Source organism: Myzus persicae, unplaced genomic scaffold, assembly GCF_001856785.1.
Source record: "Myzus persicae strain clone G006 unplaced genomic scaffold, MPER_G0061.0, whole genome shotgun sequence".
In the NCBI taxonomy this organism is placed as follows: Eukaryota; Metazoa; Arthropoda; class Insecta; order Hemiptera; family Aphididae; genus Myzus; species Myzus persicae.
Genome location: NW_019101352.1, coordinates 1,050,612 through 1,066,375, shown reverse-complemented (window position 1 = coordinate 1,066,375; position 15,764 = coordinate 1,050,612). Strand labels below are relative to the sequence as shown.

The window sequence follows — 15,764 nt, the reverse complement described above, 5'->3', positions numbered from 1 at the left end:
GGTTAGATTAATATTTTGTTTGCAGCCATTTTAAGTTTTGGCGGGATTAATTATGTGACTTACGCCTTGAGTATAGGCAAAAAAAGTACAACCACGTTCTGTGTTACACGGTGCTGCAACAGAGGCCGGCCCGGTACGTCATTGCTGATTATCATTGACTTTTTTGAACTTTCTCGTACTATAATACTACTATCATATTTTATAGTATTTGGTAGTATCCCATAGATACATAACTCCGTGCTATTAGTTTTACAATTATATATTATCTGCATACTAATTATTGACCTAATACTGTCTAGTAGAAGGTCTATGCTGCGTACGGTGTGTACAAACCTTATCAATATTATCAGTAATAATCAGTAACCAGCCGTGCGCCGGAGCCGAAGACCGATCGGCGGTCGCGCGATCACTCATTCACTCCACTCACCACTCATCAGTTCACCGCCGTACCGCCTTCCACTGTTCATTAATCATTTAAGCACGTGATGTGCTCAAAATAATTTATGAGTTATTTTTCAAATTTCAAAGCCGAAGGATATGAGTTGCCGAAAACAGTAGGTGCGACTCAGTGCGAGTGTGTGACAAAATTGTCCATATAAATCCCTGGTAAGTACTATGGTTATTAAATTTTAAATTTACTACGCTTTCAAACTTGTCTATTATTTGATAATAATAATAATAGTAATAGTAATAAAAACCATCTTTAATTAAATTCAATATATTATGTGTGTGTGTTTGTGTATATCCTTACATACAATAGAATTTTTTTAAATTATTTAAATATTCGCCTGACACTGTCCCCAAGTTCATTATTTGTTCTCATTTGTTGCCAGAAACTACCGGTCACGCCATGGTAGTCCAGAAGAAAGAAAGCGTGTTCAACACACTCAACGAATGTGAAGTGGAAGATATTACTTTAGAGTTTTTCTACAAACCTCATACCATAACTCTATTGATATTGTCAATCGTTGGAGTAATTTTTATGTCCTTTATTCGAGATGACAAATCGATTGATAGCAATATCTGTGCTGGAATCTGGTGCGTTATATTTTTTTTAATTCTTGTATCTTTATTGGCATTCCCTAATGGCCCATTTGTAAGACCTCACCCAGCAGTCTGGCGAATGGTATTCGGACTAAGTGTTCTATACTCATTAACATTGCTATTTTTATTATTTCAAAAATATGAAACAATTAAAGGAATGATATTATGGCTTGATCCTAATCTCAAAGATTTCAGAATCGATATGGATAAAGAGTATGGTGTTAACTGTTCAGATATCTCTGTAGAAAAGTTTTGGGCGCATTTGGATGTATTTGCTGCTGGTCACTTTTTTGGATGGGTATCGAAAGCAATACTTGTGAGGCATTATGGAATATTGTGGTCAATGAGTATGATGTGGGAATTCACTGAAGTGATGTTTTCTCATTTATTGCCTAATTTTAAGGAATGTTGGTGGGATGCATGGATATTAGATGTCCTGCTTTGCAATGGATTTGGTATATGGGTCGGAATGAAAATTTGCAAAATGTTAGAAATGAGAGACTATAACTGGCCTGGTATTAAAGATATTGACACAACTAAAGGTAAAATCAAGCGAGCTGCCCTACAGTTTACACCAGCTAGTTGGACACCAGTTCGGTGGCTAGATCCAAATTCATCATATATGCGATTTTTTTCTGTGTGCCAAATGGTAATTATGTGGCAAGTATCTGAACTGAATACATTCTTCTTGAAGCACATATTTGAAATGCCACCATCGCATCCACTAGTTGTTGGCAGGCTTTTCTTTTTGAGTATCGTAGTTGCACCATCTACTCGACAATATTACACATATGTGACAGATCCTAATTGTAAAAGACTTGGGACACAGTGTTGGGTCTATGCAGTCATAATGGTCACAGAGTCACTGTTGTGTATAAAGAATGGAAAAGAACTATTTCAGCAGACTGAAATTTTTAACATATCAGTATGGTTGATGATCATGCTATTTTTCTCCGTTGTGAGTGTTTTGGGTTTTTGGCAGGCTGATTGGTTAACAGGAAAAAAATTTGATGCAGATGTTGTTTCAAACTCCATTCCAAATGATAGCCATGTTGAAGAAGACTACAAAACTAGCAAAAGCAAAACACTTTAAAATTATTTCTCCAAGTAGCGTTAATTAGTAGATGCCAAATATTACATAAATACGTACCCATATTAGAATCATTAGATGACATTTCAAATTGTAAACTCAATATATGTGACCTATTCCTTAAAATAATTATTTCGGTATTTATTTATTTAAAAATAATGGGACATGTATATTTCCTTTATGAGTTTTTTACTATCAGATCTTGTATTGTTATTAGTTATTGTAATAACGTTATGATAAAAGACTTATTTAAGCCTAGTCACCTAATGTGTATTTGTTATTACCTATTTTAAATCATTTTTCTTTAAAATGCTATTTATTGTGATAAAAATATCAAGTACTGAAATTGTAATATCGTGTGTTTAGTGCATAAATAGGTTACTTGAACTACTTGTTTGTAATTTTTTTTTTGACTGTATTGATTTTTAATTGTTCCATAATATTAAATAAAATCCATTGAAAAAATAAAAATAAATGTCTTGTAGAATAACATTACAGTATACATCATTATAAATATTAAAATACCTAGGCGTTCAACATATTTTATTTAAATGTTTGCTCAAGGTAATATAATTAGTGTACTAAAGACAAATTATATTATCATAGTGTTATAGTGTTTAAACCATTTAAATTATTATTCTACCTATATAAATATTCTGTTTGTACTTCAAAAATTAAAATTATATTATTTTGAATATTACATTTAAAGTGTATTATTAATTGTTATACTCATCTTTCTATCATATTTCAATGTCATAATATACTCTTACAATTATTGTAACTTAAATAAGTTTTCATTAATGTCCATAAGCTTAGAAACGGAAATAATATAATACAGTAGAAGCCGCATAAGGAACACTTGGACCACTTTGAAGTGTGTCAATTAACTGATTGTTTGTTATAAGCGTCAAGCAATTGGTTTTATTTATTATGAAAAAAAAAGTAGCTACTATGAAATTTTTTTTATTTTATGTTAAAGATGTATCTATCAGTGTCGTTTTCTACTGACACAAAATTATGAGTCAGTCTTTGTTCATCTTTGCCTTTTTAGCTCTGTCACTTTTGACCACATATGAGTGTTCGGGCAAGGCTCTAAATTAAAGCCCAGTCTCGACTACATTAAAAAAATATCAGAGGATGAAAATTGAGGCATCAGTTCCGTCCAATGAGTTCCAACCCAATTTTATGTTTCACTAATAATGTATTCTCCCGCTCTGTATGCTGTATACTATGTACATCATGTACATTGTAATTGCAGTGCGTTGGTTATCACCAAATCAGAGTTAACCAATATGTTCTTTCAATAATCTGATTAATTTACAATGGTATAATGGCCCATTAATACAGCTGGTCTTTCCCTAGATACTTAGTTCAATAACGTGATTTTATCAATTATCCGTGTTCCTAATAAGCGGTTTCAACTGTATATAGGAAAAAAAATTTATTTTTTCATCCGTAATTTAACCTTAAGCTACTCTTTTAGTAGACATAATTTGGATAATACTCAGATAATCAATTTTATTATATTGGTAGTTTCAAGATGAGTTTAAATCATAAATTAATAACAAAGTAATTTAAACAGAAGAATTTATTTAAATAAATAATGTGTGTATCATAAGTCATAACTAATATAATTCCGAAAATGAAACAAACTAAGAATATTGCATTATATTTTCAAAATGTTATCATAATTCATATGTAAATACTATTACAATTTATTATAATATTATTTAATATAAATAGCTAAGCAGTAGTATTTAATGTTTTTTTTTATCTCGTGCGTTATAACTGGATAGTAGTTTTGATAAAATTAGTTGTTCATTTTTGGACGTACATGCATGTATTAATTAATTGTACATTCTCTTATCAGATTTATTTTTATTGAAGCTAAATAGTTTTCACAGATGTAATTATAATGAAAATTAAAAATATAAACTTGTAAAATATTTTTAAATGATTGAGTACATGTCAGTATAAAAACAACTGTAGGTATCTGTGTCCAGTAGGCAATGTTAGGGCTTAAGATATTATTCTCATATTTTGGGTTTTATTTTTAATTGAAAAAATATTTTAATTAATTATTTTATATTATCTTCTGGTGCAATTATAAGTATTTTTGTCTTAATATAACCAATTACCAGCTTATCTTGTATGATATAATGTGGCATTTATAACTTTATGAGTATAAAATGTCATCAGACTTTTTCTTTATTTTATTAAGACTGCTAGAATACATAAAATATATACAAAATAACAATTGGATATCTGGCAAAGTTATATTTTAATTCTTATAATATGTTCAAAAACGTCTAGGTTTATGACTTATGAGGTTCAACTCAGTTTAAGCCAAAATTATGACGATTCTCACTATAAAATAAATAATTTTTAATCTATTCTGTGTTAAAACCAATCTTGTTTATAATATCAATGATTTAAATACATATCGGATCTAATATGGAAACAACTTTGGTTAGTCTTGTATTCATTTTAGGTGCTGCGTTTAATCGTATAGATTTAATTTTTATTTATTTTATTCAGTTCTATAAATCTATTTTACAAACACATACTCCTCAATAGTCAATATTAATTTCTTACAAAAGTATTTTATTTTTGTTAATTTATAACGATAGAAGTATAGAGCTACTAGCTACATTACTATGTTTATTTGTAATTTGGACAAATTAAAAAAAAACTGTTAAGTTAGTTTAATTTTGGAAGTTTGTTTATACATTCAAAAAATTATAAGCACAATTTTAATTATTTCATATTTACATATTACAATGTTACATAACTATTATAGCTGTGTATTATATTATATTCAAATATTCAATAGCTGTACATTATTTCATTTGCATGATTTACACAATTTACAAAAACTATAATATATAGGTAATATGTACATTATAACAATAATTTACAAATATTATATTACATACAATTTTATTCTACATAATAAAATTTAAATCTACTTCAATGAATCACAAAGAATTTTTTTATCAAGTATTTCAATTATTCTCTAGTTCTGTCATAACTTTTTTTAACCACTCTGTATAATATGACACACGTGTGTACACACCAGGTCTATTTTTTTTGCCGCATCCATCGCCCCACGATACTACACCTGTCAATATAAACTTTCCTGAAAGAATAAAAAAAACACTTTTGTCACTTTAATTTTTTGATTTGAAAATTGATCACTTATCCTCTAAAAATTCATTTTTTTTTCTTGCCAAACCTGTATTATTACAATCAACTAATAATTGGGTATTGACTACCACCTTCCCCCCCCCCCTTAATTACTTAATTTGATCCTTAGAACCTACCATTCACTTGACAGGCCAGTGGTCCTCCGGAATCACCTCCACAAGCATCTACTCCTCCTTCTAAACTTCCCGCGCACAACATACTGTCCAATATGAACTGGTGTCGACCTCCATATACATCGTCGTGTCGGCAGGTTTCCAAATCCAGCAGGGGCACTGACGCGGCTTGCAACACTTTGGGCAAACTGGTCATGTCATCTTCTAAAAAAAATATTCAAACATTTTAAACGTTACACAAACGAGACACCAAAGAAGCGAAAGGCTGATGAGCCATCAATATTAGTTAAACTGTAATATTTGTTGTACATAATTGTATCCCGTGGGGGGGGGGTATATATAATACAGTGGCGTATCCTGGGTGGTTAAGGGGTTGTACCTCCCCCTACCTATTTTTTAAAAATAATATCAACATTTTTGTTGATATACAATTTAAAAAAAATAATTTTCACCCCCTCTTCACCCCTCCCCCCAAAAAAGGAAAAAATTCTGGAAACGCCCCTGAAACTAAATTCCGCTCTATCTTAAATAATTACTGGGTCGTCAAACTCGCTAATATTTTGTTGAACAATTGGATGTTTCATCTAAAATGTTGTTTATATTTAAATATAGGTATACTCATGTTTAATAACATACATTTTTTTTATCGATTTCCAACTTGCTTCTTTAACTTTTTAACGATATTTCTTGTATTGTTCTATTTTACGTACATAGTTTCTTATACTCGACTTAGTACATCATTCATTATCAGTATTTCTAACCATTTTTAAATATCAACCATCTTAATATATATTATATAGATTATTATAGGCATTGATTTTATAATATACTAGCAACTACCCGTTCTAATAATTTAACTTTAATAAAGAGTACTAATTTACATTTAAAATTCATCATTAATTTTGTTCAATAAAAATGAAAACATTTTTCGGTTATAATTACAAATTTTATAATAGTAATGTAATGTATAATATTTTATATGTATACATTTTTAAAATAGAGCTTATTTGTTTTAGTTAAATATACCAAATAATAAACCACTAAATATACTTGGACTCCCTTATAATATACTCTGAAATGCAGGCTGGGTACGACTACCATACGAATCATGATGTACCACTTAATACTTATACATAGTACATACAACATACATGGCCACACGATACGAGTTAGGTGAAAAATAAAGTTAAGTAATTAAAAACATACGTTTTTGTGCTCCCCAACCAGTCACGGTACACCAATCTACGTCGTTGGGTTTCGTATAGTAATCCGGCAAACATATTGGCTGTACGTGCGAATCAAATTTTACTCCTTTGCTGTTCAATGCATTAATTTTTAATATCGCTATGTCGTGGCTGTGTGGTCCGTCTGAAATGTTATGATTGTGAATAGGTGTAAATGTTTAATTAAACTATATTAGTATATACTATAGTCTATACTTTATAGGACATGAGCATGTTCAATAAATTAAGTCCACTAGGGAATCGATATACTAAAAATATACAAAATTTAAAGTAGGAAATTAATAACATCTAAGTTGATTGTAAGTAGGCACATAAACTAAAAAACCACTAAAATACTTGGGCCCTAATTAAGAACGAATTATACTCATTTTTACAAAAATAATTTATTTCGATCGGAAGTTTTCATACAGTTTTAAAATAGTACCTACCTTTTCTGAATTCAGGGTGTACTAATGCCTTTTGCACTCTATATGTTTTTTCATGTTTATCATTTTTTGCTAAATTATGTTTACCAACAATAATACGCAGTTGGGATTTTTTAAAGTCTTTTAAGCAATGAGCGGCCGTTAAGGCTATAGTCTCGGAAATTAGTGCTCCTCCGCAGTGATGTTCCCATCCATCTTTGTATGCTTGTAATTCCACCTGTATAACAATGGTTATGAAATTAAGAATCTTATAGTCACTAAATAGATGCTAAGTATACCTGTGTCTAATGACGAGTGATGACAATCAATAATTGCAGAATAATAGTAGTTCAATTAAAGGCATATTTATTTTTTCTCTTTAAAAATCGTATAGGTAATTGACAATTGTCGTTTGTTGTTAAGTAGGTAGGTACTTTATAAATAATAAATGTATACATGATGCAATGCCAATAATTATTGCCTATTGTAATTTTGAGTGATAATAAATCAGAAAATGTACTGATATTTTAATATTTTATAGTTCCCATTTAATTTATAAGAATATTTATTTGATCGGTATCCTTATTTTTAAAGAGCACATCGCTGGATACGCCCAACACACAAGATGTGGTCTCTTAACTAATTTTTATAATTTTTACTCATTGCACAACCTGTGTGTCTACATAGTATAATAGTATATATTGTAAGCAAATATATTATTTAAAATCTTAGGAAAGGTATCCTACTATTCAAACATATAGGCAACTAGGTAAGCAATAATAAGCTATCTTCTGAAAATAAGACATAGTAAACCCAAAATTACATCCTTGTTTTATCGTCTCCTCTCACTCCTCAACTATTTTCTAAGAATATATTTTTATTTGGTTATCAATCAACTTAATTTTTTTTTCAAAGAGTAAGCTGGATTTCAATCAAGATAAGTGTCATTAATCACTATAGGTATTAGGAGGTGACTCCTTAATCAACCCTTTTATGTCTATATCTACTCTTTAGACCTTGGCATTTAAGAATATTGTGCTTTATATATTATATGTTTAGATTTCTTATTTCAAATAAAATTTAAAGAAAAATTTACAGTTGAAAAAAATAACCACGCTTTTGTCAGGTGTTTTGGTGAAAATTATTTTTGTTTCGAAAACATTATACCTACAGCCCGGAAAAACCTATGTAGTTATGCATTAAATATAAATAATTATAGGATTAAAGTTAATGAAAAGATAACAGTAATATACGCCAAAATACTTACTCTATATTCAGTTCTAATGTCCACGCGCATGCGACGTGCCGACGTCCTTGCAGAACTTACAGAATATCCCAGTAGACAAATCTAAGAATATTCTACGTATATTAAACGTATAAACTGACACTTAAGTACGTATAATATACGTAGAGATTTCGATTATTTTACCAATAATATAAGGATATTTGTAGGTCAAAAAGGAACTATTTCACTAATATTCAACGTATAATCGCGGTATATTTTTCATATAAAATCCGTTTAATACTTCGCCTTGTGTTCACCAATGATGAACTTACGATCAACGTAGAATAAACGTATTTGTATCACGAAAAATGTACGAATATGTATAAACGTGCCATCGAGGTAAAATATACGTAAATCCTTACCTATATTTCGACGTAAGTTCGACCAACCAATGATCAACGTAGAATAAACGCAATTTTATCACTAAAAAATATGTACGTATATGTTTTATACGTATCGTCAACGTAAAATCAATCTATTTCAAAGTATATTATACCATTATTATACGAATAATTTCTACGTATATACCTACACCAAAGTTATCCTTATTATAAACGTAGATTAAACGTGCTGTGTTTACTGGGATATGATTGTACATCGCATAATATACAAGTTGATATTTTTTTTTCAAGTATATAGAGAATAGACTCAAAAGTAATTGGTGTCGTGACAATTTAAATTAAATATCTCTCCTCAATTACCATAAATAAAACACCAAGCTAAGTGCCACTAATGGGTGGCTTCTTACTCAAGAAATCCATGTTATGTAACCCTTATCTTATAGTTTATACCTATGCTTATTGTACAATGTACAAAATAGAATACATTGTGTATGTACTTTTGTGCAACAAAAAAAAATATATATAGGCTTTAACCCATTATTGGTGCATTAATAAGTCCTTTCTATAATTGCGAAACACACGACAAGATAAATATTTAAATTTTTTTATCTTACGCACATTGAATAGAATCTACCTAATTATACAAGAACTCGATTAAAACTTAGAATATACGGGCGTGTATTTAATAGTAATAAACGATTCACTAACCTATTCACGGTGGCTAATTATTATAATAACTAATAAGTAGGGTAGGTATCTACCGTAAATAAAGTCAATCGAATATTTTATTTTACCTGCCAAGGATATGCTCCGTATGGCGTAGTCGAGCCTCCAATTATTTTGGTCTGCGGCCATCCTCGTTGATTCAATTTATGAGATACTACTCTTGTCCCGCAAGCGGCGTGCTGCAATTGATCTGGAAAATCACAAAAAAATCGTGAACGAAAACCATTTTTTTAAGTAAACCAATTTCGTGGTACAATTTTCACGAATGTAGTACAACAATGAAAAACATAAGCTCAGATTTCGTTTGCCCGTTCGACGCGTATACAATATAATAGGTATATTCAGCCATTCCATGCGCGCTTTGTCCCCCAAAACAAAACGCACATGAAAAAGCTAATGTATATCAAAATATTATACATACAACTGCAGCAGTCGAACATCTTATAATATAATATAGGTACTAAATAATTGAAGAGATGAATATTAAATAAATAAATAAATAAATAAATAATATGGTTTGAACTTTGAACGCTTCTATGATTGTGATAATATGTGGGTATTGTGTACATAGTGTATTTTCAGGATGAATTGATTAATTGAATGAGCAATACTGTTAAATCCTCCAGATACACGCATTATATATTAGATATTAATGATATTATGCATGACTAAATAGATCTATTTAGTCATGGTATTATGCACATGAATAGTCCGATCACTCTATCGGTGAGTTTGTCGTGACGCGAACATAATGTTCTTCATTTTTGTACTTGCGATGACGAAAAAACGATGTAAATATTTTTTACTAAAGACCGAAATCCTATAATATAATTATGGTCTTTGCTCCGGCACTCCGCGTAGTTGTTTGTATCGACTGGCTGGCACTGGCACCATAGACAAGTGACACTGCCGGTGAGTGGCCGACTGCTGCAGGGTACCTATATACTATATATATATATATACACATAATGTAATAAATATGCACAGACGTCGATGACTATAAAATATTAATATTGAGCAACCCTACCCCTTCTTCTTGTGCACTTTATTATAAAATGATATTGTTCTATGCTATGACGTAACGGTCCTCTAATGGACAAAACGTGTCGTCTACACCTGCATGACTGCATTACCGCCCGCTAAGAACATTGGCACCAGTTGCGATGTATAGATATTTATGATTAGTATAATAGTATAATACACCATTTTCATTTCACCGGCCCACATGCCGAGCGGATTGATTATTTGATTGTCGAAACATTTTTTTTTTCATTTACCTGACGACCTTGTCTTTCGTACTAGTGTACTACTTACAGTTGACACATATCGTATTATATCTGCAGCGTCCTTAATAGCAAAATGGTTTTTTACAGCAGCACCAGGAACCACTTGCGATCGGGACGATGGGCGAGCCTGCAGATTCATCGTCGTCGTGTACGCTGTCTGAACTGGCGGACGTCGATGTAACCACGATCAGTCACGAACGACTCAAAGACTTCACGGCTGAAGTCTTGAACACGGTCCTGGAAAAGGACAGCGTGTTAGGAGACCTACCGAACAACGTGACCTTGGAAGAAGTCGATTTACAAATCGCGATTGAACACGGTCGAGCGATAACCTTGTACCTGGAGCGCTTTGACGGCATTGTCATACCGATTGTTGTAAGTATAACACACACTTCATACTTAAACGCCCCTAATTTTCCTGCATTCAATTGCGAATAGGTCATAAGAGTGTCTTAATGTAATAATATATTGTCATTTGTTTCTGTTTTTTTTTTTAAGGTACAGACGAATGGAGCAAAAGTTGTTGACTTGAAAAAGAGCATAGAGAGAAAAATGACGTTACATTTAAAAAGAGCTGGTGAAAGATCAACCATTAGTTGGAGACGAATATGGAAAACATACTGGTTAAGTTGTAATGGAAAAAAAATTAAGAATAATAATGATTTCATATCAAAGTATATGGAAAACAACTCAAAACTGACGTTTGTCAAACGATTTAGAGAAAAAAACATTCACGATCAATAACTTGAAAGTTAATATTTAATATTACAATAATTTATAAGTAGAAAAATTAAAAAAAAAAAAAAAACAATGTAACTACACATAATGATTGTTAACTGTTAAGGAATACAATATATTAAAAGATTAATTGTCTGATGATACTGATGATGATGAAGAATGTGACGTTTGAGAACTGTTATCATTGTCCTCGCCATCCTCGCCATCCTCTGAAGACTCTTTCCCAACCAATTTATAGTATTCAGCCATAGTAATTTTTTTAGGTAAAACCTCTGAAAAACAAAATAGATACTCAATAAATATATGCCAGATAATTCATTTCATGTAGGGCACTCATTATTCAAAAAGTACCAATTAATGTTTTTAAAAATATTTTTTTACACGATTTCAAGTCAAAACTCTTATTATTAAGATACATACAGTTTTAATTTCATCTCTGAAAGCAGAATATTTTTTTAGTATTTCGATACCCAAAAATTGAATTTAAGATTAGTTGTAACATTATAATTTGTAAGTATTTAAAGTTTAGGTTTCTGGAGTAACGGACCAACTTTCTTCAACCTCTTTCATAACCAATTACCACTTTACTATGCTTGCTCATCTGAACATTAAATACTTATATTTATATAAAACTTAAGTATAACTCGTACTAAATTCAATTTTTATGTATCGAAATACTTCTCAATTATTCTACTTTAAAATATAAAATTGAAACTATGTTATTCAAAAAAGTAAAAAAAATTTAAAAATTATGTTTTTTTATCAATCACATTTATGATTTTTGAAATAATGAGTATTCAACAATAACAGAATCACCAGGTATGTATTGTCATATTTACTATTGTAAAATTACTGGTGGGCAGTGTGAAGACCCCCTTAACCTGATGGACCGAGTAGGAGACAAATAATTGACATTAAGAGTTGGAAGCAAGAACTGAAAATGCAAAGAATCGGGAGAGTTATATAGCTTAAGTACAACTCATAAAATAGCTTGAATGGCCAAAAAAGAAAAAAAATAACAAATATTATTTGTAAAAAATAAGATATTAACTGCTGGAGACATCAGTTAAAAATAATAGTCATTTTAGAATTAATATCTTCATTTTCTTTTGGTTGTTTTCTTTATATAAGAGCCCAGAACTGTATGTATTTATATGTGCTTGTTTATAGCAGTAGCGCAACCAGTATTTTTAGGGAGGGGGGGGGGGTCAAAATTATAATTATTTTAAAATAGCAAGCATATTTAATTATTATTTTATTGTTTAATTAACGTAAATATTGTAATTTTTAATTTTTATTATTTTAGAAAGATACAACACGATTCAAGGGGGGAGGGTGTCCAGACCTGGGAACATCCGGACTCTGCGCTACTATAAAATATATTATGTAATGTGCCCATGAATTCAAAAACCAAATTGTATTGCATATTGTTCATAAATTCATCTTATATGCATAATGAACGTAGAATAAATCAAAAATATAATTCATTGGATTTCTGTGTATTGTTCTAACCTAACCTTTCTGTATTTTGTTTTTTCTCTCTGCCTATACACAACATACCAAATGTGTGTAATCAACTATTAATATAAGAGTGAATTGACCTATTATTAAACTTAAAGTTAAGAACTTTGGGGCAGTGTTTGAATGTTGATTTTTCATGATATATGAGCATTTTTTAATTGTAATATATACCTATTCATAACATGCATACAAACAGGAAATCTTAACTTTAAGTTTGATATTAGGTCAATTCACTTAAACACTAAAGTCAACCACAATATTAGTTCTACTGAACAAAAAGAATATTTGACTTTTGTGAATCAAAATGAGCTGCACATTGGTAAGCATAGGCGTGCACAGAGTATGGGGCTGATAAAATTTGACCCCTCCCCCAGATATAAATGCCTCTATAATTAATGTGCATGACATTGTATTATAAGCTTATGGTTACTACTTTATATTAGAAAAAATAGGTTTTTCATCTTTTTTTGATTAAAAATATATATATTTTTTTTTTACAAACAAGTTTATTTAAATGAAAATTTACATTGTGCAAAATTGTTTTAATTGCCTCTTCAATGGGTAGGATATTCAATTTGATTACAAACGCGCGGTAAAGATATTTTTATCAATTTATCAGTGTCACTTCATGCCGAACCACCGGCAAAATGAAAATAAATCGATCAGCTGTTTGACTGTCGCTTCTATAATATTCTATGGTAATAACTACTCAACTATAATAAACATATTATATTACTAAATTACTTGGTTATAAATCATACACAAAAAATTTACCTCTAAGAAAATACATATTTTCATTATCTTCGACAGCTCTGGCAAGATCATTATAATCTAAATGTCTGAAGTGTCTTTGTCCTTTGAGAGCATCTTGTGCCAGTTTTTGAATAAAAAGCTCCTAAAATGGTATAAATAATTGTGTTAACATAAATAAATTAGTTTCTATAAAAAAAATGAGATGTAATAAAAATACCTAGCAGTATTTAGATTTAATTTTTTTACCTAATAGTAACATTATTTTGAAATCCCTTTACTATCTTAATCATACTTTAAGATAGGTAATGCCAAAATCGGTGGCATACATTAAAAATATTTTTAGTATGCGCCAATTTACCACTAATCAAGCATAGCAGTAACATTTAGCTATAACTAAAAATTGTTAAGGAGGCTGGTGGTTAAAATTATGATATAAACTATATAAATAGAGATTTTAATATAGTTAATTTAATGTTGCAATGAATCGTCATCAAAGCAAGTCTTGACAATTTATTTTTCTTGAAGATTCTTAAAATATGTTTTTAATCAAACTATAGTGTTGAAAACTCCTGTAAGCACCTAGACATAACCTACAACAGTAAATGGAATTACATTTTAAGACATAGAACGCACCACCAACACACGTGGACATAACTCTTAAGCGATGATAACTATCACTCATCAGCAAGTCAAAAGTATTGAAGTATATAATTTCAATTCTAAATTTAGTAATTTATATACATTTTCAAGAAGAGAAATACCTTAGACATGACATAAATTTAGGTATGGGCCACGAGGCTTGGACTTTGGACATGTAATATAGTGTATACATAAAGCAATATGCATGCAATATTTCAATTGAATCTGAAACTTCACTATGAGCCCCTTGCCCAGGAACCTAATCATTATATACGCCACTGGCCGAAATATTTCTTAATTACAGTGAACCTAATAGGTAGTGTAATGAACAAAAATATAAACAATGAAAACGGTTGTTATTACATGTTAAGCAGATTGCAGATACCACTCTTTAAATTACAATAATATAAATTTAAAAAAAAAACGCTACCTATATAGATGTAATTGTTCACAAAAATAACTAGTAATATATTATATATATTATTGAAATATTTATAAAAAAAAATATGATACTATTCTTACCGTTGCTTTAGTGACAACGTGCAATGACGGTAATCCTATGTTTTCAATATCTGGTGTGCTTTTCATGATGGTACGTACTCTTGATATGGGTAAATGCATGTCTTTAGATCTTGGAGTTTTTGATTTGTCTTTATTTGGATCATTTTGGTCAGTACTAGTACTGGAATCTAAAATCAAATAAGTATTTAATGCAAATAATAAAATGTATCAAGGATACAAAACTAATACTTACTGTTAAAAGCAGACATATTTATTTTTGCAAACCAACTTTGGTACTCTGATATAGTAAATTATCTAAATTAGCATGAATTTTGATAAACTCTCAAGAAATAACAACTCTAAACTTGTAAAGTTGTGTATTATAATTATTTTTATTTATTTATGTTGGAAATCGCTGTAGAATTCTAATGGCTATGAAGTATGAAGTATGGACTATGGAGTATTGGAGTATATAACTATATACAATTTTTAATATTGTTATTAGTATATAACCACATTTTATTTATTCCGTATTTTCATCCAAACGTTCATGCTTTGTTTGTTTACAATTTGTACATTGATAATAACGGTCGTCCAATCACAGAATAATAATAAATGATAAAGCTCATTCCGTGATAACAATATTGAAATATTCTTAGATCATTTATGATCGTATCGTATATTATGATCTAAGGAAATATTGAATATGGTTCATAGAAAAAGATTAAATACTTAGTGGTATGGTATTTTGTATTTTGTATTTCTAATAAAATATACAAAAATAACGTCAATACAGAGCGGATTCACACTTGGCGATCAAACGCGTTTTCCGCCATTTAAATATCCCAGAAGTTAGAATCTGTGATAGACTT

General features: G+C 30.0%; 4 protein-coding genes across 5 annotated transcripts; 2 read left to right on the top strand and 2 right to left on the bottom strand.

Moving 5' to 3' along the window:
- The first annotated feature begins 197 nt into the window (after positions 1-197).
- On the top strand, positions 198-4,656 carry LOC111028741 (phosphatidylserine synthase 1). The gene is made up of 2 exons (XM_022307479.1): positions 198-606; positions 834-4,656. Exon 2 carries the CDS (start codon positions 851-853, stop codon positions 2,135-2,137), a length of 1,287 nt encoding a protein of 428 aa, XP_022163171.1. The 5' UTR covers positions 198-606; positions 834-850; the 3' UTR covers positions 2,138-4,656.
- On the top strand, positions 925-11,548 carry LOC111028742 (U11/U12 small nuclear ribonucleoprotein 25 kDa protein). Of its 2 annotated transcripts, none has more exons than XM_022307482.1 (3): positions 925-1,038; positions 10,831-11,115; positions 11,239-11,548. In XM_022307482.1, the coding sequence occupies exons 2-3, from the start codon at positions 10,858-10,860 to the stop codon at positions 11,482-11,484; spliced, it is 504 nt and encodes a 167-aa protein (XP_022163174.1). In that variant the 5' UTR covers positions 925-1,038; positions 10,831-10,857; the 3' UTR covers positions 11,485-11,548. The 2 variants fall into 2 exon arrangements, with proteins under 2 accessions (XP_022163174.1, XP_022163173.1); XM_022307481.1 differs by having other exon boundaries at positions 956-1,038; positions 10,828-11,115.
- LOC111028744 (prostasin-like) lies at positions 5,048-9,681 on the bottom strand (the record flags this gene model as incomplete). Its single annotated transcript, XM_022307484.1, has 5 exons — positions 5,048-5,273; positions 5,458-5,658; positions 6,661-6,822; positions 7,127-7,340; positions 9,523-9,681. Coding segments are annotated over 5 exons (870 nt in total), but the record flags the coding sequence as incomplete, so codon positions are not given.
- Positions 11,482-15,446, bottom strand: LOC111028743 (chromatin accessibility complex protein 1). Its single transcript, XM_022307483.1, has 4 exons — positions 15,146-15,446; positions 14,914-15,080; positions 13,774-13,894; positions 11,482-11,750 (listed from the first exon to the last, which is right to left on the bottom strand). The coding sequence occupies exons 1-4, from the start codon at positions 15,159-15,161 to the stop codon at positions 11,605-11,607; spliced, it is 450 nt and encodes a 149-aa protein (XP_022163175.1). The 5' UTR covers positions 15,162-15,446; the 3' UTR covers positions 11,482-11,604.
- Between the last annotated feature and the right edge of the window lie 318 nt (positions 15,447-15,764).